At 43.9% G+C, this 23,442-nt stretch overlaps 1 protein-coding gene across 1 annotated transcript in view; it reads left to right on the forward strand.

Annotated features, from left to right (window-relative positions):
• Cfi (complement factor I) overlaps positions 1–23,272 on the forward strand; it is a 55,218-nt gene extending 31,946 nt beyond the window's left edge. Inside the window, exons 6-13 of the mRNA XM_052732228.1 lie at positions 1,807–1,920; positions 2,177–2,287; positions 6,366–6,458; positions 8,801–8,904; positions 9,072–9,175; positions 13,557–13,834; positions 15,229–15,333; positions 15,665–23,272. Coding sequence (XP_052588188.1) covers positions 1,807–1,920; positions 2,177–2,287; positions 6,366–6,458; positions 8,801–8,904; positions 9,072–9,175; positions 13,557–13,834; positions 15,229–15,333; positions 15,665–15,882 — 1,127 coding nt within the window. The 3' untranslated portion in view covers positions 15,883–23,272. The remainder of the gene's footprint in view (positions 1–1,806; positions 1,921–2,176; positions 2,288–6,365; positions 6,459–8,800; positions 8,905–9,071; positions 9,176–13,556; positions 13,835–15,228; positions 15,334–15,664) is intronic.
• The last annotated feature ends 170 nt before the right edge of the window (positions 23,273–23,442 follow it).

The raw sequence follows: 23,442 nt of genomic DNA on the forward strand, positions 1-23,442 counted from the left end.
TCCCACACCTAGTGCAAGGGTTTTCATTTAAAAAAAAAAATCGTAAGTCTGAGAGTAGCATTATCCACCTATGTAGGCTATCTTTGTTCCAACTTCTTTTTATTATTTTTTTAACTAGCTTGTAAAGTAGGTTTCTACATGGCTTTTTCACAATCCTTTGTTTTTACAGTCCTTCCCCCGCCCTCACATCTTCCCACCCTCCCACCCCCAAGTCTGTTCAAACCTTTTGGTTGCCTTGTATCTCCCATTGTACATGTCTTCACGTCCCATTTATCTTACTCTTTTTCTCCTCCTGCCTCCACCCACCCCATGGCTCCTTTCTTCCTTCCTGGCCTCCACTGACACTCATGCCAACCTACACACAGAAATCTAGAAATTCAAAACTAGAATCCACATTTGAGAGAAAAGGTACAGCATTTCTCTTTCCGGGCCTAGATTGTCTCATTTAGCATAAACATTTTCATTTCCACGCAAATTTAATTTTTATGACTGAATAAAATTCCATTGTGTATGTGTACCACATTATCCATTCATCAGTTGATGAACAACTAAGCTGATTCCATTTCCTAACTATTGTGCATAGACCATCAGAGAACATAGATGTGAGAGTATCCTTGTCATAAGGTATAGAGATTTTTAGATATATGTGTGGGAGTGATCTAGCTGAGTCACATGAAAGTTCTATTTTTAGCTTTTTTTTTTTTTCTAGACAGGGTTTCTCTGTGAAGCTTTTGTGCCACCACCGCAGGGCATATTTTTAGCTTTTTTTTTTTTTTTTTTTTTTTTTTTTTTTTTTTTTTTTTTTGGTTTTTCGAGACAGGGTTTCTCTGTGTAGCTTTGCGCCTTTCCTGGAACTCACTTGGTAGTCCAGGCTGGCCTCGAACTCACAGAGATCCGCCTGGCTCTGCCTCCGGAGTGCTGGGATTAAAGGCTATTTTTAGCTTTTTTAAGGGAACCTCCACACTGGTTTCCATAGTGGCTGCACCAATTTCTATTCCCATGAGAAGAAACAAGGGCTCCCCTCTCCCCAAATCCTCACCAGCATCTCTTGTCATCTGACTTGGTTCTAACAGCCATTCCGCTGGGATAAGACAGACTCTCAAAGTAGTTTGAATTTGAATTTCCCTCTGGCTAATGATGTTTAACCCTCTCTAAAGTGATTTTTTTTTTTTTTTTTTTTTTTGGTTTTTCGAGACAGGGTTTCTCTGTGTAGATTTGCGCCTTTCCTGGAACTCACTTGGTAGCCCAGGCTGGCCTCGAACTCACAGAGATCCGCCTGGCTCTGCCTCCCGAGTGCTGGGATTAAAGGCGTGCGCCACCACCGCCCGGCTCTAAAGTGATTATTAGCCAGCTGAATTTCTTCTTTGAGAACTCTCTGTTCAATTCCAGAGCTCATTTTCTGATTATGTTGCTTGTTTTCTTGATTTTCAAAACATGTCTTGTATATTCTATATATTAATCTTTTGTATTAAAATTAATCATATATGTAACTGGCAAGTATTTGCCATTCTGTAGGCTGCTCCTTCATTTTATTGATTTAATTTTAATTAATGTATTAACTTATTTTTGGTTTAGGGATGGGATCTTGCTATTTAGTTCAGGTTAACCTCAGGTCTGCAGTGATCCCTTTGTCTCAGCCCCCAAGGTGCCCCAGGATTAGAGAAATGTGCAATCATGCCCATTCCTTTGTATCATTTCTGGAAGTCATATTTTTAATCTTAGTTTTCCCTGTATCCCGTAACGTGCTAAGGATGTTATACCATGAATCCGTAAATAAATGTCACAAAGATAATCCCTGCTTTACAGATTCTCCAACCAATCAGTCCTTCCAGTGTGTGAACGGGAAACACATTCCTCAGGAGACAGTCTGCAATGGTGTCAATGAATGTGGAGATCAAAGTGATGAGCTGTGTTGCAAAGGTAGGGACAGACCCACCATTCAAATCCCCCATGTTCATTATTATGACTAAAAATGTCAACACATTTCATATGTGTGCATGCATATGGGGTGGATGTATATATGCACACGTGCACGTTTGCACACACGAGTGTATGTGTGTGCTGGGGACTGAACCCAGGGCCTTTCACATAGGTATGCTACCACTGAGCTACTGCCTCAGCCCCTACCTCTCTGGATGGTAAAGAGTGGAAATAACTTCTGCTTGTGTTTACACAGGTTGCCACGGCAAAGCTTTCCTTTGTAAGTCGGGCGTTTGCATTCCAAAGCACTATAAGTGCAATGGTGAAGTGGACTGCATTACAGGAGAAGACGAGAGTGATTGCAAAGGTAATCCAAAATTCACTGCCGATGGAACGTCTGAGGCTCCCCCGGTCTCCCTCTGGTTTCCTTTCCTCTCCTATTTAAAATAATGGGGATTAAGGCCAAGGGACGCGATCCATTAGCTTTCATGGACAAAATATGCAATAGAGTAACTACCCAAAACACCAAGCTTATTTTCCTACAGATTTTCTGAATATGTATATCATATACTTAGTAAAATACCATTGTTACTTCAACCACCCTACTTTAGGATGAGTGCCACCTTTAGTATTCCAGAAATGGTTCCAATTGCTTCCCTTTTAAAGAAAGAGCAAGTGAGAGCTGAGATGTATAACTGCTAACGCTCTCTGACGATTAAGTCACAGCAAATCCGTATCATCTCTCGATTGCATTTATCTCGTATAAGTTCCCTGTCATAGCTGGGGTTTCTATTACTGTGATAAAACACCATGACCAAAAGCAGCTTGGGCAGGAACAGGTTTACTGTATCCTACAATCCCTCAGGTCTAGCTTCATCACTGAGGAAAGTCCAGGCAGAAACCCAAAGGCAGGAACTGAAGAAGCCCTGGAAGAATGCTCCTTAGTGGTTTGCTTCGTGGGGCTTGTTCTCTATGGCTCGCTGGCTCAGCCTGTTCTCTTCTAACCCAGGACCACCTGCCCAGGGTGGCATTGCTTCCAGTGGACTGGGCCCTCCCACCTCAAGCATTAATCAAGAAAATGCCCATAAACTTGCCTACAGGCCAATCTCCCCAAGGGTATTTTCTCTGTTAAGATTCCCTACCCCCAGAAAATCTAGGTTTGTGTCAAGTTGACAAAACCCAACCAGGATACCCCCTCTTTGTTAGTGTAAGTTAAAAAATAATTATAACTTCATATAATTGTATAGTAAGTTTCCTTTTGAGTATCTGGACAGATGGAACTAAAATACTACTCTCTTTTAAAACTTAATTCTCTTGCTGAAGTGAACTTGTTATATGTTTAAATGCAAGATAAAAATCTTATTAGAATTAACATTAAGTTAAAATGAGATGCTATTTGGCTCCTTTTTTTCAACCTTTTGTAACTATTAATTTTAAGTTGCTATATTGTTTCTGATATATTAATGATTTGCATGTTTTTTACTTAAATAAAAATAATCTCTTCATGCTAATGCTTTGTTTTGTTTTTAGAAGCCAGACATCCTCAAATTCATGAAGGTAAGTCCATTTTCAATAGAAAATTTATAATTCTCGTTTGGGGTATGTGTGTAATAACATGGTGTGGGGTTTACTTTTCACACAGTTAAAAGTTATTATTCTTCACTGTGGTAAAACTCTGCTTCTGCGTTTTATTTTTCTTCAGGACTTGCACATTCAGATCAACGTAAGTTTTTATTAAAACCTTGGGATGTTGCAAAAACAGGTGATAATTGTCTTCCTGTAATTTATGTGAGCTGAGTATGGTATGAGTGCATACAAACAGGACCCCAGTTTTCTCAGTTCAGCTAGCAGAGGTCTTTGCTCACTGTGGTAGCCTTTCAGTCACACCAATGGGAAAAACCACACAGAGGGTGCTGCTCCACACATGGGACCTTTGCTCAACACCTTTCTTGTCTCCTTTTCCCTTCCAAAGCAAGCTTTTAAAGCAACCACCACCGGAAGAAATACAAAGCATTTCATATTCTGGTATCTATTTTATAAGCCATCGTTGAGCTCTTTGGAGCCACTTAAAAATTAGCGAATAAAGTACTAGCTATCATTATGACATTTCAAACAAAGTGTGTTTTAGTGGATTCTCCTGCCTCATCTCCCTCCCCTAAATCCCCCAGCTTAGTTATCATATAAAACGACTCAAGTAGTGTCTTGGGATTCCTGGGGAGGAGTCACCTCAGAACCCACCCTTGCCCTAAATGTCAATCTCAGTGAACACCTTGTGCTCCATCTCATTGTCATTTTCGCGCCTCTGCAGCTGCTGTTCGCCCCCCTCTCCTCCTCCTCTCTTTCTCCCTCCGTTCTTTCCTCTTCCTTCTCTAGCCTCGGACATCAGTGGCACAGGTGGGGAGTGGGGGTGAATTAATGATACTGCTCAGGTCTTTTTCATGTGATCGTGACTAGTTCCCTCTGGGCCTGTCTTGCTTACCTCTTACCCCTACTTGCCATTTTCCTGCCGACCACTCTAGTGTGGTTGGGTGTCTGTGTCGTTTTGTGTGTGTGTTTTCTCCTCCAGTGCACACTGTAATCTGTGGATTGTACATCCGTGATCACACATCTTTCACTGCGCTGTGTATCTTACGCTTCCTTTATCTTTCTTTTCCAAAGCACTGCCTCTGAAGGCTCTGTCTATGTTACCGTGTGTTCATCTACTCTGCTGCTTCTGGCCGCCTACATAAAGTGCATGCTCAGCTTTCCAGCTTACTCAATCTTTTGAGCAATGGACTATCAGCCCATCACCACACTGTGATAAACATCTTCTTCAGAATGTGTGAATGCTTTGAAACATCTACCTGGCAAGAGCGTAAGTCTTGGGGTAAGAAACTCCTTAACCGACAGGTAGCACGTGAATGTGCTTTGCCAGAGCCTTTAAGTACCAGTTCTCACATCCGGCTATACTGTCTGAACTCTCTCATCACCCACCAACATCTAACACCACCCATCTTTACACTGAGCCAGTTGCCAACTGCCAAGTGATGGCGTTGTCACTTAGTAACTTGGACTCTGGAATGGCCAATGGCTTGGGTCAGATTCACACAGGCCTACCAGGTTTTTGGTGTTTTTGAGAGTTTTGCCTCCTGCCTTTTCTTTTCCTTCACCAGTCCACATCTCCTCACCAGCTCACATGCTCTGCTTAATTTTAGATTTCTTTCACTGTAGTGTTTTCTCTCACAGATTTGAAGGCATCCCCTTTACAGTCTAGATATTAACCCTTTGCCAGCTTGAGACATCACAGATATCCTCTTCATTCTGTCCCCCATCTGTTTATTAGCTCCATCCATGATGAAATCTCTTGAAAAGGAATTCTTAGTTTTGGGTCAGCAAGATGGATTAGTGGATAAGCAGCTACCATCATGCCTGACGACTTGAGTATAATCCCCAGGAACTCAGTGGATGGAGAACTGACTTTTAAATTGTCCTGACTTCCACACACGTGCTCATACACACACCTACACAATATTCACACACTGTGAGTAGTGAATAAATAAATCAATGTAGAAAACGAAATGCTTAGTTTCTGTATCACCAAAGACATCAATCGTTTTCCCTGTGGCTTGTGCTTCTGAAGCTTCATGCCCTTCCAATGCCAGGACCCTTCAGCTGCACTGGACTTTCCCTCCTTGCCTTTGCTGAGCATTTAATGTTACCATTTGAGTCTTCTCTGATTCATACATGTACTCATGTGAGTATCTCTGAGAGAACCCTTCATGCCCTGGGACACAACTTCAGTATGTAATTCAGTAGATCCCTGTATGTCTGTTGCAAAGAGAATTTGAGAAACCCAGGAACGAAGTCCAAGACCACTGTGTCAAAGTGAAGTTGCTTTATCCTCATCCCAAACAGAGCAACATGCTGGTAGGAATTTGTCTCTGGATCTCCAAGCCATAGGGATTATGGTCTTGTCTGCCAAAGTGTCCTGTGATGGCAGGGTCGAAAGATACATAAAAAAGTTTAAGGAGGCACCCTAGATCATAATGCTAGCTAGCCATTCCTACACGAAAATCATTAAGACATCTCTAGGTGCATGGCTCCTGGGGGAGGCACCTTATGATGTACAATGTAGGGTGGACTTTTTAATGCCCACCTGGATCCTTGGTCAGGGCCAATGGCTGTTCTCTTCCTCATATAAAGAGCTGGAATGAGAGGGCAGAAAGGGAAATCTCTCTTTCCTGAGCTGAGTATTTTGTCTGCAGAGCATGAGTCTCGCTCCTCAGTTACACCAACAGACACCATCACCACCAGGAATTTCTACAAAGTTCATCTGCATCTTTCCAGTTGCCCAGCTATAGGAAGGAAACCAAACGACATGCTTGGGCACTTGTCTATAAAAAGAAGTGGGCCATATTTTAAATCGTCAGAGTTAAGCCATTTTAGTGATTGAATTTTCTCTAGAGACATAACATTAACCACTTGGATAATTTTCCGTTGTTTTATCACAGCAGAGGAAACTGAAGAAACAGAAATTTTGACTCCCAATATGGACACAGGTGAGTCAACTTTTTTCGTTGCTAGTTCACTGGTTTCAGCTAGCATTTTAATACCAAGTATGTATACATCATGTGTATAATATACACATATATTGTGTAATATATGTGTACGTATTACATATAAAATCAATCCAAGCAAAAATTAACTTCGATATAGGTTTAAGTAAAATGTAACACTTTCTTTCTCCTTCCTCATTGCTTTTATGAAAAGCAAACTCATGTTATGCTTGAGAATTGCTTCTAAAGCCAGATTAGTTCAAATGACTGATTCTGAAATGAAACATTACTAGAGTCCCACCTAAAGTTTTTCCTACCAGATAAGAGCTTCGCCAGTTTAGTCTTGTCAAAAATAACTTGATTTCAAGCATGACATACAATCTGTCTCTAAAATGGCAGATACTCTACACTAGCTGAGTGAGCCTGTCCTTGCTCTGTGTTATAAATCATGGTACCAGGAAGTTTCTGACAAGTTAGATAGAAGTTCCTGAGAAGGCAGTGACTTATTAAAGTTGGCAAGACTGACTTTTGAGCTTGACTCCATCATTTTTATTAACTATTTAATTTTATCACCCTTCTCAACTTAGATTATATACCAATTGGTTTGGGGAGATTTTAAAATAAAATTCATGTGATATTAACTTCTAATTTCCAGGGTCTCAAATCAGTAAACAATTTTCTAAACAAACCACTGAGTACAGGATTTATATCTCCAATCTAGAGATGCCAGGCAAGAAGGATTTTCTCTCTCTCTCTCTCTCTCTCTCTCTCTCTCTCTCTCTCTCTCTCTCTCTCTCACACACACACACACACACACACACACACACACACACCATTTTTGTCTACTAAAGATAACATTTGTTTTCAGATTCTATCTCTCCTGGTTTCACAGCCTTCAGTGAATGAGGATCTCTAATTTCTAGAGTCTAAACAAAAACTTCAGATCATCACACCCTTCCCTCAACACAGTTTGTAGGATAGGTGAGAGATTTTGATAAAATCTCTCCATATTCATTCACAACTTCTCTTTCTTGGGACCCTACCTCTTGCTGATATGCCCAAAATAATTACCATTAATATGAAGTGTCCTTTCTCATTTGAAGAAACTAATTTCTTAACCTTTTCATGCCATGACAAATACAGAGAAAGAATAAAGAAAACATCTTTACACTCCCATTTTCTTCCTTTCTTATGCATTCTCGTGCAACCCATGCTTTGAGCCCTGCTCTACTGTGTTTTCTTGGTGACAAATACATCATACATACACGCCCACCCAGGAGGGAAGCAAATGTATAATGAGGCCTGCTGATCCAACCATCCAGGGCCCTGCCATATGGCCTCTCTTGATTAATATATCTTGACAAATTATTAATTATACTAATTATATAATGAGACAAAATATATATGGGATGTTCAGTATGGGCCCATACACAAAGTACTTGCTATCATAATGCTAACATTAATATTATTGAAAAGAGATTTTCTTTTGGAAAGTGAAAAGCATAACAGTGAAAGATGCATTGCTCTGTATCATAAGCTCATTCTAATGAGTTCAAAATGTGACACACACTTCACCCTGAGATCTCAATGTGGTAATTCCTGGACATGTGGCATCTCTCATCTATCAGAGTTTGGTAAACGTTTAACCTCTCAGCCAGCTTTCCATCCCAAGTGCACTTTTAGACAGAACTTCAGAGAATCAAGTCAGTTTTAATGATGAGCCAGAATTTCCCAATAAGGTAAACAGTACAGTTTGGTCTCTAAAACTACTTACTAATGAATGTGGCCTGCTTTGACACATACTATATAATATGTATATATGTACTACATATATGCTATATAATATGTATGCATATATTACATAAATAATCTACTCACAAGTAGGAAGACCTGAGTTCAGATTCCAGTACCCATGTAAAAAGCCCAGTGGTGGTACACGTCTGTAATGGCAGTGCAGAGGTGAGGGAGAGGGGCAGATAACCGGAGCTCACTGGCCGGCCAGCCTAGCCAATTAGTGAATTCCAGGTTTAGTGAGAGACTGTCTCAAAAAATGATTGAGGAAATGATTGTGGAAAGTGATTGAGGAAGGCATCTGATGTTGACCTCTGGTCTCAAATAGACATGTGTGTATGCACCTGAATACACATACACACACACACACACACACACACACACACACACACACACACACACACAAACACCCCAAGAGAAAGAGATGGATGGACAGACAGACAGACAGATGATAGGCAGACAGGCAGACAGACAGGTAGATAGAACCAAGAAGTGTCTATCCACAAGGTAATGACTTCGTGAAAATAATGATGGACTCTTTTCCTTTCTTGAAGAGAGACAACGGATAAAGTCCTTGTTACCTAAAGTATCCTGTGGAGTCAAAAGAAACACACACACTCGAAGGAAAAGAGTGGTTGGAGGGAAGCCAGCAGACGTGGTAAGCCTGCATGAAAATCACAGTCCTCCAAGGATCAGCCTGAGTCAGACAAAAGTGAGGGAATGGTGTGCCAACAGGGATCAAGACCTTGCGTGCAAATGTCCTAGGGTTGCCTGTCTGTGACACCATCCAATAGAAGGGCAGTAACCACACAATGTCTCTTACAGGGAGACTACCCATGGCAGGTGGCAATTAAGGATGGCGAAAGAATCACCTGTGGGGGAATTTATATTGGTGGCTGTTGGGTTCTGACTGCTGCACATTGTGTCAGGTAAAGATGTCTTCAGTATGTTTCAGTTGTCTTGATACATGAGAAATAAATAATAGAGATGGTGATAGATGATAAATACAAGCTTGTGTGAGAAATTGAGTTCTACTCTGTCATCAGAAGGTATTTTTATGGTATTCATGACCAGGACTGTAGGGACCAGTCCCTCAGAACCTGTGTTCTGATGAGGGTGGAGCTTAGATACTGTAGGATCATGTTTGGGCTCATTTGCACTGTGTTAGGACAAAACTGTCCGGAAGAGTTTGAGCATTTATGAAGGGGTGACACTAACATGGCACCCCCTCTGGTTTGTCCACAAGGACATTAAAGAGCTAGTTTTACTCCACAATCACAGATGATTTTTTCAAATCCACATACCCTTGAATGAATTTAATGTGTATTCTAGGCAATAAAGGACAGGTCCAAAGGTAAATGCTATTTATCTGATACACTGTCCCATCATCGGCTGGCCCACTCTTTGAGTATGGATCAATTATTGACACATGTCCATGACTCAAAGCTGCTTTGAAGACAAGGCATTGTACCAGGTAGGGGTACCACTCGTGTCGCTATTGGGGAGATTCCAGAAGTGCAGCAGGCAATCGCTGAAGAGCCAACTGACAGAGGAGTCAGAGGAAGATCAGTCATACCGTGAAGCCCTTTGACAGGGTTTTGAGATTCTCAGGACAGAGAAAAAGGGTAGGCATAATGTGGACTCAGCTCTGGCACGTGACAAATGGGAAACACAAGTCTGACACGGGTTCTCCGAGGAGCATGATAAGTGGCTGTATTAGTTTGCTGACAGACACCCCAGAGCGGCTGGCTTTAAAAGCACAGATTGATTTCCTCACCATTCTGGAGGCTGGCCGTCCAAGACCAGTGTGCAGTGCTGTTGTTCCTGGAGTCTCTCCTGGCTTGCATGTGCTCTCTTCTCACTGTGCCCTTCAGTACCTTTCCTCTATGCACATGCAGCTCTGAGATTTCTTTTTCCCCATGGAGGCCCCTGTCTTACTGGATTAAAACCCAACCCTTACGACCTCATTAGACCTTAATGACCTGATTAAAAGCACCGTCTCCAAAGACAGTCACACTGGGGCTCAGGACCTCCACAATGCAGCAGATAAAAGTCATCTCACAATACTGATTGCTTGACAAATCAAAGTCAACTTGCAAACGGGCAGAGCTCAGGATTCTCTGCTCAGTTTGGACTTTAGAGCAAATGCAATGTCGTTTAGTGAGCACAGCTTACAGACTGGGTCCCAGGTCAGGCACTTTTACAGGTTACATTTTGTTCAGTATTCTCAGCTGTCATAAAGGGAAACTAAGATTCTTCCAATCTGGCAGATAAGCAAACTGAACAGAGAAGCTAAATAATGCCTTGGCTAAAGACTAGCCAGTCAGTCAGTAGAGCCAGGACATCTGGCATTTGATTGCAATTAAGACGCATGTCTCCTTAGCGAATTTTCAGAGGCCCTTTCTTTCTGAGAGGTGGCATTTACACTGAATGATGAAGTGTGTGTTGAATGACACCTTGGAAAATCCTTGTGGGATGGAACAGAAAGCCCTTCTTCTATCTTCCTTCTTAAAGAGGCTTCTCTCTTAGCTTCTGTGGCCCAGCATGCCCCGGGTTTCTCCCTGCCCCTCCCGCTGTACCCCTCACCTGTCTTACTAGGTTTCTTCTATGCCTGCATCACAGCGCCACTGAACAGTTGAAGTTCAATGTTCAGCCTGGCTTCCTCTTCTCCTCTTACTCACTCTTCCTAAAATTATCTGTGGTCCAGAATCCCATTCTAAGGTCACTAAATGGTAGCCACAGTAGCGCCTTTCCTCCAGCCACTGACGTATAGTCCACAGCCATCCATAGTTCCTGGCTACATCAAAATTACATTGAGAGCTGGAGAGAGGGCTCGTTCAGTTAATTGCTTACTATATAAGCACGAAGACCTGAGTATGAGCTGCAGAACCCATATTACAGACTTTCTAAGCTCGGTGTAGTGGAATGTGCTTGTAATCCCAGCACTGGGGAGGGAGCTCTTTGGGGTCTTGCTGGCCAGCCAGCCTGCCTACTTGGTGAGTTCCAGACCAATGAGAGATCTCACTACACAAACAAGGTTGGTAATGCTTAAGGAACAATATCCAAGACTGATCTCTGGTCTGCACATGCACACACATGCATGTGCACCTGTAAACATATTTGCCGCCCCCGCCCCCTGCCCCCCCACATGAACATGAGCATGCACGCGCACGCGCGCGCACACACACACACACACACACACACACACACACACACACACACACACACACACAGAGCATTGAATTCCAAATGTTCAAGGCCTAGCTTATATGCCACTTCTCTTAAATATTTTCCTGTTCAGTGTTTCCTGTCTAAAGAAACACCATTTACATGGTTAACCCAGCTAGAAATCTAAGAATCATCATATTTCGCTTTCTCAACCTTCAGGCACAGGCATTTTTTTTTTTTGGGGGGGGGGAGGGTTGAGACAGGGTTTCTCTGTGTAGCTTTGGAGCCTTTCCTGAAACTCACTCTGTAGCCCAGGCTGGCCTAGAACTCACAGAGACCCGCCTGCCTCTGCCTCCCGAGGGCTGGGACTAAAGACGAGTGCCATCACCACACGGCAGGCACAGGCATTCTTAATGCTAATTTTTCACCATTAACTTCTCAGACCTCATCTCCTTCACTATCACCCTGTGCCTGCTTGTCATCTGGATTACATGACTTGCCTCCATTTGCCTTACCTACATACACCGCCTACCCACTGCCCTAGCCGTCTGTCCTCCACTGTGTAGCCACGTTAATTCAAGGGCTCTACAGTCCTCTTCAGATGAGCATCTAAACAAAATGTCAACTCATATATCATCTAAGGCCTTATATGATTTGGCCTTTCTCTTCACCAGTCTCATCCCACTGCACACACAGCACCATTTCCTGCTCATTGATCCACCCCCTCTGGGCTTCTTCAGATGCTCAAAAGCAATGGCTCCCTTCTGTGAAGGGACTTTCATATATTCTTTCCCCTCCTGGAATGATCTCTTGACTAGTTAATATTGCTCTTTACTCAGATCTCAAGTCAACCCTTTATCTCCTTATGGAATCTTCCCTGAAGGTTCTCAACCAAAGCCCTCCTGGTAAATTATTAAAAGCCTTTCTCCTGTCCACTCCTCTCACTTCTCACAGAATATATCTCATCATCGTTGTGATCACCCATTTGATCATGTTTTATACATGCTTTCTGGTTTTGCTGACTTCTTGTAGGTGTAACCGTCTTATTAAATAAGAAACACAGAGCCGATTCAGAGAGGAAAGCCAAGAGGTCAGAGCAATAGCTAAGAGCTGAGATTAAAAACCTTACCCTTCACTGCCACTGCTGTCCTACCTCTCTGCAGGAGACCTACTTCCTGTGTTTGTGCTTTTTATTGACTTTCTATTCTGCCTTCTCATTGGTTGTAAACCCAACCACATGACCTCCTCATCATTGCCCATCTGTATAGACCTCCAGGTCTTCTATGGTTGGTATTGAGATTAAAGGCGTGTGTCTCCATGCTGGCTGTATCCTTGAACACAGAGAGATCCGCCTAGCTCTGCCTCCCAAGAGCTGGGATTAAAGGCATGCGCCACCAACGCCCGGCTCTGCTATGGCTTGCTATTAGGTCTGACCTCCAGGCAACTTTATTTATTAACATACAAATAAAATCGCATTTCAGTACAAATAAAATTTCACCATAACTTCTGCACCCCAGTGCCTAGTACAACACCTTGCAGTTGGTAAACACTATATATGTGCCCAGTAAGCCATATAAACAGAGCTAACCTTCAAGAAATATTTATGATCCCCGAGCCTATGGTACAACCCAAAGTAACAAGGATGCCAGCATTCTCAGAACACCTAAGTATAAATAAAAACATCTAAACATCACATTATCTCCTCGGACATTGCTGTTGAACTGTACTATGATTGTCTGAGTCATTATTATAGGAAGCCAAATTCTGTTCAGTTTATACTATTTGATGAGAAAACAGAAGATCACAGATAATTTTTACAAGATATACAGATGATATAATTTAAGAAGATGTTGTAAATGTTCAAGTTTTTTTGCTTATGGACAATACATTTTGTGACACACTTCATTATTTGGAAAGGTTAGATAGTAAGATCATAGGAACAGTTGGGAAATCATCACTTTCTCCATTTACCACTAAGCTAATCCTGTCCTAACTAAATTTAATTTTACAGCTTCATATCAGTGAGGATAAAAACATTCAGAAATTGAAAATTATCCTTTAAAGGGAAGAAAATAAAGATGAAGTGTCAAACTCCATATCTTTTTCTTGATATATTTTATTTCCCTTTGCTTTCTCTTACAGACCCAGTAGAGCTCCCCATTACCAAATATGGACAGCATTATTAGACTGGCTAAATCCTAACACTGAGTTGAGAGTTCGAACAGTGAGCAGAGTTATTGTTCATGAGAACTATAATGGAGCCACCTACCAAAATGACATAGCTTTGATTGAAATGAAAAAGATTCCAGGGAGGAAAGACTGTGAGCTCTTTAATTCTGTCTCTGCCTGTGTCCCGTGGTCTCCGTATCTATTCCAACCGAATGAGAAATGCATCATCTCCGGATGGGGTCGAGAGAAAGGTATATGCTTTACCTCTCGGGGTGGGAACTGAATGGGAAATGGATGGAAACTACTCTAGTACTCAGAGAAATATCACGTACAGAAAAGTGAGTGCCCATCCAGGAAGGGCTGCTGCCTGCCTGGGCTCAGAACTTGAGTAGCTGCTCAGAACCCCAATGTCAGCAGGGCCACATGAAACTGGAGTTGTTGGTTAATTCTAGAGTACTTGTCTAACGTGTGCAAGTTCCCGGGTTTGATCCCCAGGACTGAAAACAAGAAACCAAATGTGTTCTTGTGATAGTGCACATCTATAATCCCAGAAGCAGAAGCAGGAGGATCAGGAGTTCAAGACCATCCTTGAGGCCAGCAAGATTTGCTTCATTTTTGACCTAGAGAGGTGTTAAGCAGTTTTATTTCAAATGGACCTCCTGTGAGATGAAGTGCAGAAAGGGGATCACAGTTCCATATACTGTGTTGCTCAGCACAGTGCTGAGATGCAGGCAGGAGAGTGATTTGGCATCAAACATTTGTAAGGTGTTTGTAATTAAATTACTGCGACTCTACGCAGTCACTAATTGCATTAAGTATTTAATAAACAACTACTTTGTGTAAGAAGATTCTGGATGTTGGTGAGGAATGAGGCAGGCCTAGTTCCCGAGCTCCTGGAACTTTGCGCAGTGAGTAAGCAGACGCCAAACGAAAAGCTGCATCATAAAATTCTGTGATCTGGAAGACGGAAGAGGGGAGAAGGAGCAAAGTCTCGCTCCCCCCTCCATCCGTCTCCCCTGCGTGCTTATGCTTCTCTCTTTTCCCACGGTCCATCAGCCAGTAGCACATGGCCCTTCTCTTCCCACAGACCAAAGATGTTCAAGTCCACAAACTCACTTAAGTGTAAGGACGTTCTATCTCCTTGTGCATCATTTCAGATCACTTATATAGGCACTTCCTCGAGCACAAAAACACAAACACATTGACAACTTCAACTTCTAACTTCTTCAAGGCTGCTTCCTCTCTAATAGTAATTTCAAGGAAATTACTAGCTGTAAGAAAAGATATCCAAGATGTGCACATGAGATAGCCCCATCACTGCCTCCTATGCCATCCCCTACTGAACCCAGCAATAGGACAGGGCTGTCCCTCAGTCATAAGGGTCAGTGCTTTACTAAATGACTGTGTTTCAGGCCACGTGGTCAATAACTTTCCTTCACTGTTCATTTAAATTTAGAAATGTAATTCTAGGAACTAGGGCTATGAAGAGAATATGATGTGAATATGGTGTAAATATGCTAATTCATATACATAATATTAATCATGTATATTCATTTCTCTCCTTAATGGTTTACTAAATTATGACCACCTTTATTGAGATTTCTCATTTGTGGCTTCTACATGTCTGTTTTCTCACTTTGTGTAGATAACCAAAAAGTCTACTCACTTAGGTGGGGCGAAGTGAACCTGATAGGCAACTGCTCTCAGTTTTACCCAAATCGCTACTATGAAAAAGAAATGCAATGTGCAGGTAAGCGCCAAGGGGTTAACCTGGGCTATGCGTTGTATCAGTCTGCTTTTGACACTGCCGGTTTCTAACTGCATCTCCTTACACTGTGCTGTAAAGTACGTGTGCCAAGCAGGAGGACTATGCTAAGTTAGGGATACAAACAAAAGGTTTACGAATTATTTCCTATGTTGCATCTCAATCTGCAATCCCAAGAGGGACCCTAGGGCATCCCGTTATTTCCTGTGAGGAAAGGTTTTTTAAAAGTACAAGTGTTCCCACGCACCAGTGTGAGCGGCAGAAGAGAGGCATGGTGGCCTGACAAATGGAAGGAAATGTGATTTTTCTCTCTTAGGTACCAATGATGGGTCCATCGATGCCTGCAAAGGAGACTCTGGAGGTCCCTTGGTCTGCATGGATGTCAACAATGTGACCTATGTTTGGGGCATTGTGAGTTGGGGTGAAAACTGTGGAAAACCAGAATTCCCAGGTGTTTACACCAGAGTGGCTAATTATTTTGACTGGATTAGCAATCATGTGGGAAGATCCCTTATTTCTCAACATAATGTCTGAAGCTATGACCTCCTTCTTTCTACAGATATTAATTCAGGAGTCATGTTTTAATTAAAATAAAACTGTGTAATTATTTCTCAGAGCTGGCAAGAAGCAAGTCTTACTGGCCAGTTCTAAAGGTTTCTTCAAAGTTTATGCCATTTTAGAATTCTGCTGTATACTTTCCAAATAAATATTCTGCTTAAGCATACAAGGTTTTTGGTTGTTGTTTTTTTGTTGGTTTGGTTTTTTAGTGTTAGCACCACTCAGCTACACCTTTGACCGACAAATTTTATTTACAGGAAGTTTGACTAGATGAGCTCTTCAGGCAGGAATGAGGTTTTGACTACAGTAAAGGCAGAGATAATTCGGAGACATTGGAATTACACAAGACTGTTCACGCCACAGATCTGCCACCTACTGTATTAGACCTTGGGTGACTTATTCTTTTCTTTGTGTCTTGTTGTCCATCTGTATTTTGTGATTTTTCCCCCCCTGGGGAGACATGAACAAGCATCTGTTCACCCCAGATAGGGCACCAACTGAAGACCAAAGAAATCATTCCACCCAAGTCTAGCTTGGTGAACCAATGAATATATTGGGGTTCCTTACAGGAACATGGGAGAGCAGTTACTTAAGGCAGCTGGAACAGCAAGAGCCTCACCAACCATGGGCGACAACTCACAGAACGTGCATCTCCGGGGCTCCCCATCCAATCTGTAGGCAATTCCATGAAAGAGAGTCTCCTCTCGCAGCCACTGTTTACCGCTAACACTCCCCAGGAGAAGGACCTAGTGAATCCTGTACCTTTCTGAGCTTCCTGTGTCGGGTGAGTCTCTTCAGTCTCCTGCCCTTTATGAACCTCTCTCCTTCCTCGGGGTGGAGGAAAAGCCACAAGACAGCCCACAAGAAACGGTGTGAGGACGAAACCCTGTGTTTATGTTGAAAGCCTGGTGTGGTCTCTGTCACAGGGCAATGATACCTCCCAGCTCTTGTCCCATTCCTCAGCTTCTTTAAGTACTAAAACATTTTCCTCCAATTTGTCTTTGCCCTTCATGTCACAAGCTCCCCTTGACCCTTTCTGGAAACCCCTCCACAGCCCACACTGTCACAGCCACGTGACTGCTCTCAGGTCAGCAACAGGAGTCTCTTCAGTTCCTTGTTCTCAGCCTCCTGGCCAGCCACGTCCTTCTGGTTGCTTCTTTTACTGTGCTCTTTCTCGGACGTTTTGTATCTTGACTCAGTGTCCAGTTCCACTCACAGTCCAAGGACTCATGAGTGCATGTGTCCAGCCCTGACATGTCCCAGAAGAGCAGACTGAATGTGCCACTAAGTAGCAGGCATTCACAAGTCATGCTCCCCTCCCCCTCCCGCTTCTGCACGTGACATCACCATCCTCTCAGGCCTCAGCAAGAGCTCCATCTCCATCACCCTGTCCTGCTTTAATCTTGGAACAGCATTTATCATTCTCCCAACATTGTTTTTATTGGTTTACTACCTCTTTTCCAACAGTCACCCCAAGTACACTGTAAGGCAGGGGAGAGTCCTTATCTGTCCTCCTCTTGGCTGCGGCTCTTGCCCTTAATTCAGAGATGTTCAGTAAATCGGCATTAACCGACTTTAGGATTTGTTTTAAACTCAATGCTGTCCATTATTCATAATAGCAAGAACCTGGAAACAACCTAGATGCCCCTCAACTGAAGAATGGATAAAGACAATGTGGCACATATACACAATGGAGTACTACTCAGCAGAGAAAAAACAATGATATCATGAAATTTGCAGGCAAATGGAAGGAACTAGAAAATATCATCTTGAGTGAGGTAACCCAGACTCAGAAGGACAAACATAGTATGTACTCACTCATAAGTGGATACTAGATGTGAGGGAAGGGATGGCCAGACTGCAACCCACAACTCCAGAGAGGCTAGCTAACAGGAAAAGACCCTAGGAAGGACACATGGATGACCCTGTGAAGGAGAAGTGGATGAGATCTACATGAGTGGACTGGGGGTGGGGGGTGGCAGAGGGCGAGGAGTAGGGGATGAGAACATAGGGAAATGGGAGGGTCAAGCTGGAACAGGGACAGAGTGGGAGGGCAGGGAGGGAGATACCATGATAGATGAGGACATCATGGGAATAGGAAGAGGCAGGGTGCTGGGGAGGCTCTCAGGAATCCACAAGGTTGACCCCACCTTAGTCTGCTGGCAGTGGTCCAGAGGGGGTCTGGACCGGTCTACTCTGGTGACCAGCCTAGCAAATAACCTAGCTGTCATCATAGAGCCTTTGTCCAGTGACAGATGGAGGCAGATACAGAGATCCACGGCCAGGCACCAGGCTGAGCTCTGGGAATCCAATTGATAAGAGAGGAGAGATACTGCAGGCGAGGGACGTCAAGATCATGATGGGAGGACGTGCAGAGATGACCGGCCACACTAGTGGAAGCCCATGAACTGTGGACTTGTTGCATGAATCGTAAAAGTTCTTATTAATAAAATCAAACCTGTGGCCAGTTATTGGGGTGAACACTGGAAGATCAGAGACAGAACAAGCCACAGCTAACCTCACCTGGCCAACTTCTCAGCTGGTCTTCTTTCCTCAGACTGGAAGCTTCTGTGTCCTCATCCCAGTGGCTCTCAGCTGAACTGCTGCTGGAAAGCCTGAAGCTTAACCAGCCAAATGCTTCCAGTTTCTGGTCCTCACGCCTTATAAACCTTTCTGCTTTCTACCACCACTCCCTGGGATTAAAGGCTGCTTTCTGGGATTAAAGGCGTGAGTCACCATGCCTGGCTGTTTCCAATGTGGCCTTGAACTCACAGAGATCCAGAGGGATTTCTGTCTCTGGAATGCTAGGATTAAAGGCATGTGCTAACATTTTCTAGCCTAAGTATCTTGTGGCTTTTCTGTTCTCTGACCCCAGATAAGTTTATTAAGGTACACAATATTTTGGGGAACACAATACCACCACAGTGGACTGGTGGCTGTGGAGTCCCCATGGGACTGGAGTAGGCCCGCTGGATACAGAAGATGGTTGGTTGGCTTGAACTGTTTGGGGGGCACCCAGGCAGGGGGATCAGGATCTGTCCCTGGTCAATGGGCAGGCTTCTGGAATCCGGTGCCTGTGGTGTGACACCTTGCACAGCCTTGGTGCAGTGGGAAGGGGCCTGGACCTGCTTAGGCTCAGTGTGCTGGGCTCTGCTGACTCCCCATGGGAGACCTCGATTTGGGGGATGTGGGGATTCGGGGTGGCTTGGGAAAGAGGGCTGGGGGTGGGAGGAGGGAGGAGGGGGGGTGTCTGTGGATAGTATGTGGAGTGAAAAAAAAAGAAATGGTAATTGTGTTATAATGAAATAAATAGAATATATGTAAATTATATTTTTATATATTTTAATTATAAATGCTAGTTGTTTACTATGTAAAGTTATAATATATTATGGATAGATTTATAAATGAATATTTAAAATGGAAAAAAAAATAAAATCAATGCTGTCGTTGTTGAAGCAGTGAGTGGAGACATCTGTCTCCATCTGGGTTCTTGTCCCATCCTCCTCCAGAAACTGTCTTGGTCAGACAATGAGGAGTACCAAAAGGAGGTGCTTTATTGTCTGTTCTGGGTTAACAACGTGAAACAATTTGCCGTGAACTCACAGTAGCAACCAGATGCTAGTGAAGAGCTGTTACAGCTCCTGGACAATGTGTGGAAGATACCTTCGAGGCTACCTGTGTGTGGAAGTGTAAAAGTGGTAAAGGCTGCAGGCTCAGAAGCCCCTTCTGCAGTGACCTGAAACCTGCAAAACAAACAAAAGCCCAGAACGGACTGGAGCCAGGGTCTCTCTGCAGGGCAATGACACAGCTCTACGAGGCGGCTGCATATAGGGAAAGACCAAGTAGAGGAGGGGTGGGAGGGTCTGACCGCAGGGTTTTATCCGTTCGGAGGTCTCTCTCAGGGTCCTCACTCACGATAATGCGATCGGCTTACTGCAAACATAGATCCAATGCCCCCATCAGATTGGCCTGCACACAGGTCAGTGGGCCATATTCTTGATTAATCATTAATGTGGGAGGGCCAGGGAAACTGGGGGCGGGGGCGGGTGTCACTCCTGGTGAGACTGAGACATTTAAGAACAAAAACTGAGCAAGTTAGGAGGAGCATGCCAGTAAGCAGTGTTCTTCCATGGGCTCTGCTTCGGTTCCCACCTCAGGCTCCTGCCCTGACTTCTTGCCCTGACTTCCCTCAGTGATGAACTGTTGCCCAGAGCTGTAAGAGGACGTAAGGTCTTTCACCTGAAAGTTCCCTCTGATCACAATCTTTATCACAGCAACAGAAACCAAACCAAACAGGTGCTACTGTCTCTTCATATAGTCTTGCTTTTATAACCAACTTAAGTTGAAAGTAAGGATGACAGGAAAGCCCTCACCTCTCTCAGGAAAGAGACCCCAGGCCATCCTGAAGACAAAGAGTTAACTCAGAACAACTGCGGCTGCTTATTGGCGAGTTATGAGAACCAAGAGAGCTAAATGTAATTACCAGCCCTTGAGACACGGGCAAGGTAAGTGTGTGTGTGTGTGTGTGTGTGTGTGTGTGTGTGTGTGTGTGTGTGTGTTTGTGTGTGTGTGTGTGTGTGTGTGTGTTGGGGGTGGTGGTAATAACACCTGCCAACTAACAGCCAGCAGATGGTCAATGCCAATGTTAAAGCTAGAGTCAGAAATGGACAAAGCGGGACCTCAACCACCCACTACCTGGGTGGGCAGCACATGATACATGATCATCTCTCTGGTTGGGACAGGAGAACATTCAGAGGGCATATGAACCCTCCACTGGCATGGCTCATCATAGCTCAGAGAACTAATAAATCTCATGGCAATCTCAGCATGTGTCCAGTCTCTGTCACAGCCCTTTTAGAACCTTTAGAAAACAAAGTTCACTGGCTTTTTCCTCTCTTCAGAACGCTTCCCACTCTTGGGAGGGTCTCTCACTTTTCCTCAATTTCTTTCTTTTTCTTTTTTGTAATTCTTCTTAAGAAAGCATAGCCCATGCCGGGTGGTGATGGTGCACGCCTTTAATCCCAGAACTCGGGAGGCAGAGCCAGGCGGATCTCTGTGAGTTCGAGGCCAGCCTGGACTACCAAGTGAGTCCCAGGAAAGGCACAAAGCTACACAGAGAAACCCTGTCTCGAAAAAACAAAAAAACAAAAAAGAGAGAAAAAGAAAGCATAGCCCACAACTGTCCATATCTTTAATCTTCACTGGCGTGAGACAATAAACTCAAAGCTACTATTTCAGGTCAATCTGATGACCATGTGTGGTACCCTCGGGTCATATAACTGGGCTATGAAGTCTGTCATAATTGAGATTCTTCCGTCACATGGGACCAACTGGGAAGTAAAATATGAAGCTGCACTTTGCAGGAACAATAGTGAAAACTCAGTGGCGATCAGCCTGCGGTGTCAAAGAGGGCTCCCCCAGAGGTGAGCTTAATCTGACTGATGGAACGTGATGGTTATGGTTAGCTGCCAGAATAGCGTTAACTTGCCAGAATCTAGAATAATGTAGGAGATGAGCCTCTGCACATGTCTGCGCAGAACTATCCTCAATACATTGATGTGAGAAGACCTATCTCAATCGGCGGCAGGACTATTGCCCAGGCAAGGGATCCTAGGCTATATAAAGTGGGCAAAGTGATTCATTGGTTACTCTCTGCTTTCCAGTGGTGATGGCACCGGCTGCTTCAAGCTCCAGCCTCTTTGTCCTCCTCACTGTGATCAACTGGACCCTAGAACTGAGCCAGGAAAACGAACAAACCTTCTCCCTTAGGTGTTTTCTTTATATTTTATTACTATTACTATTAATTATTATTGCATGTGTGCGCGTGTATGTACAGGTCAGAGGACATCTTGGGGGACTCTCTTCTCTCTTTCTACCATGGCGTTCTATGGATCAATAGCTTATCAGGCTCATGGAGCAAACACTGCCACCTCCTGAGCTATCTCACTAGTCCTTAAGGTCCCTTCTGCCTGAGTGCTTTCTCATGGCAACAGGAAAGAAAACGAAGCCATGGAAGAGCTTTCCAAGGAGTGGCACGAGCCAAGGCCTTGCAACTTAGGGAGCCAGCCACACACACAGGTTGGAGAGCAGCTCTGTGTCCTTGGCGCCCAGGGTGCCTCAGAGAAAAGAACAAGCCAGGTGGGGCCTCCGAGAGTTGAAATCACTGAAGAATTCTAGAAAGTCCAAGCAGGAGGCAGGGTGGAAGATGTATAGTGGCGGGTGGAGGGTTGAGACGAGACATGGAAGCCAGGAGAATCTTAGACTATTTAAAGGGGAACTGAGGAAGACAGAAGCCAAGGCAAGGGTCGGAGAGACTGACCCTGACGTTAGATAAAACATGGTACCAGGGAGAGGCATTTGAGTCTATGGCAATTATGAGATTTTTCTCTTAATTATGAGGTGATTGGTGTGGCCATGGGTGACAGATAAAATAAAGAAGTGAGGGACTGAAGCGGGTTTAACCAGTTGGGTTACTTTGAATTTGTGATGTCACATGGGAGCTCAGTGAAACTGCACCGTGTGCAATAGAGGAGACAAGGGTCCAGGGAATCTGGCATTTGAGAATGTAATTCCTAGAGACAGACAGCAAACTGGGTTCTCAGAGGACAGGTTATTGTTAAGGTAAAAGATAGTAGTCAACCAAGATGTAACTGTGTAAAGAAATAGAAAAGAGAGGCTTGGTGCCAAGATCCTGGCACTTGAGAGGCCTGTGGAGGAGGATGGTGTTTTTAAGGTAAGTGAAAGGGCAGCCTGGGCTACAAGCCAAGATCCTGTCCCAGAAAAATAAACAAAAAGGGCTTTGGGTTTTAACTGAGGGCTGGTCTTAGTGCATTCTGTGCTGTTCTGGAAGACATATTCCTGGACCAGGACATCTCTCTGGTAGAAGAATTAAATGAGCCAAGCCTTGCTTTAAAATTCTGGTGATACAGTTGGTTGGGACCTCAGCAATCAGCCAGTGCAGTAACATCCAATGATCTGTGCTTTCTCTGTGTCCTCTCCCTAATCTGTGGTTATCCTTTCACTACGGTATCTAGAATTTTTAGGAGGGGTGACTGTGAATTCTGTCTTCCTTAAAATTAGACAGAGACTAGAGGAAGTGCTCTAACTCAGCGGTTCTCAATCTGTGGGTCCGACCCTTCAGGTTGCAAGGGGTCGCACACCGGATACCCTGCATATCAGATATTTACCTTACAGTTCATAACAGTAGTAAATTACAGCGATGAAGTAGCAACGAAATAATTTTATGGTTGCGAGGTCACCACAACATGGAGAACTGTATTAAAGGGTCCCGGCATTAGGAGGGTTGGGCACCACTGCTCTGATTGAGAAAGGGGTCCATCCTGAACGACCCTCAGACGGAGAAGCTACTTACAGTGCTTGGATTGCAGCGGGTCATGAGGTCCCCATGAGGACCCAAGCTCTGTAGAGTGCAGGGGGCTCGCCCTGGCAGTCACGTGATCGAACAAGCCCCTGCACTGGACCCTTGGCCACGCTCAGAAAAGGCCAAGACAGCAGAGCCCCGCAAGTCAGGCTGTG

The sequence above is a fragment of the Peromyscus californicus genome, unplaced genomic scaffold, assembly GCF_007827085.1.
Source record: "Peromyscus californicus insignis strain IS unplaced genomic scaffold, ASM782708v3 Scaffold_9__1_contigs__length_137607984, whole genome shotgun sequence".
In the NCBI taxonomy this organism is placed as follows: Eukaryota; Metazoa; Chordata; class Mammalia; order Rodentia; family Cricetidae; genus Peromyscus; species Peromyscus californicus.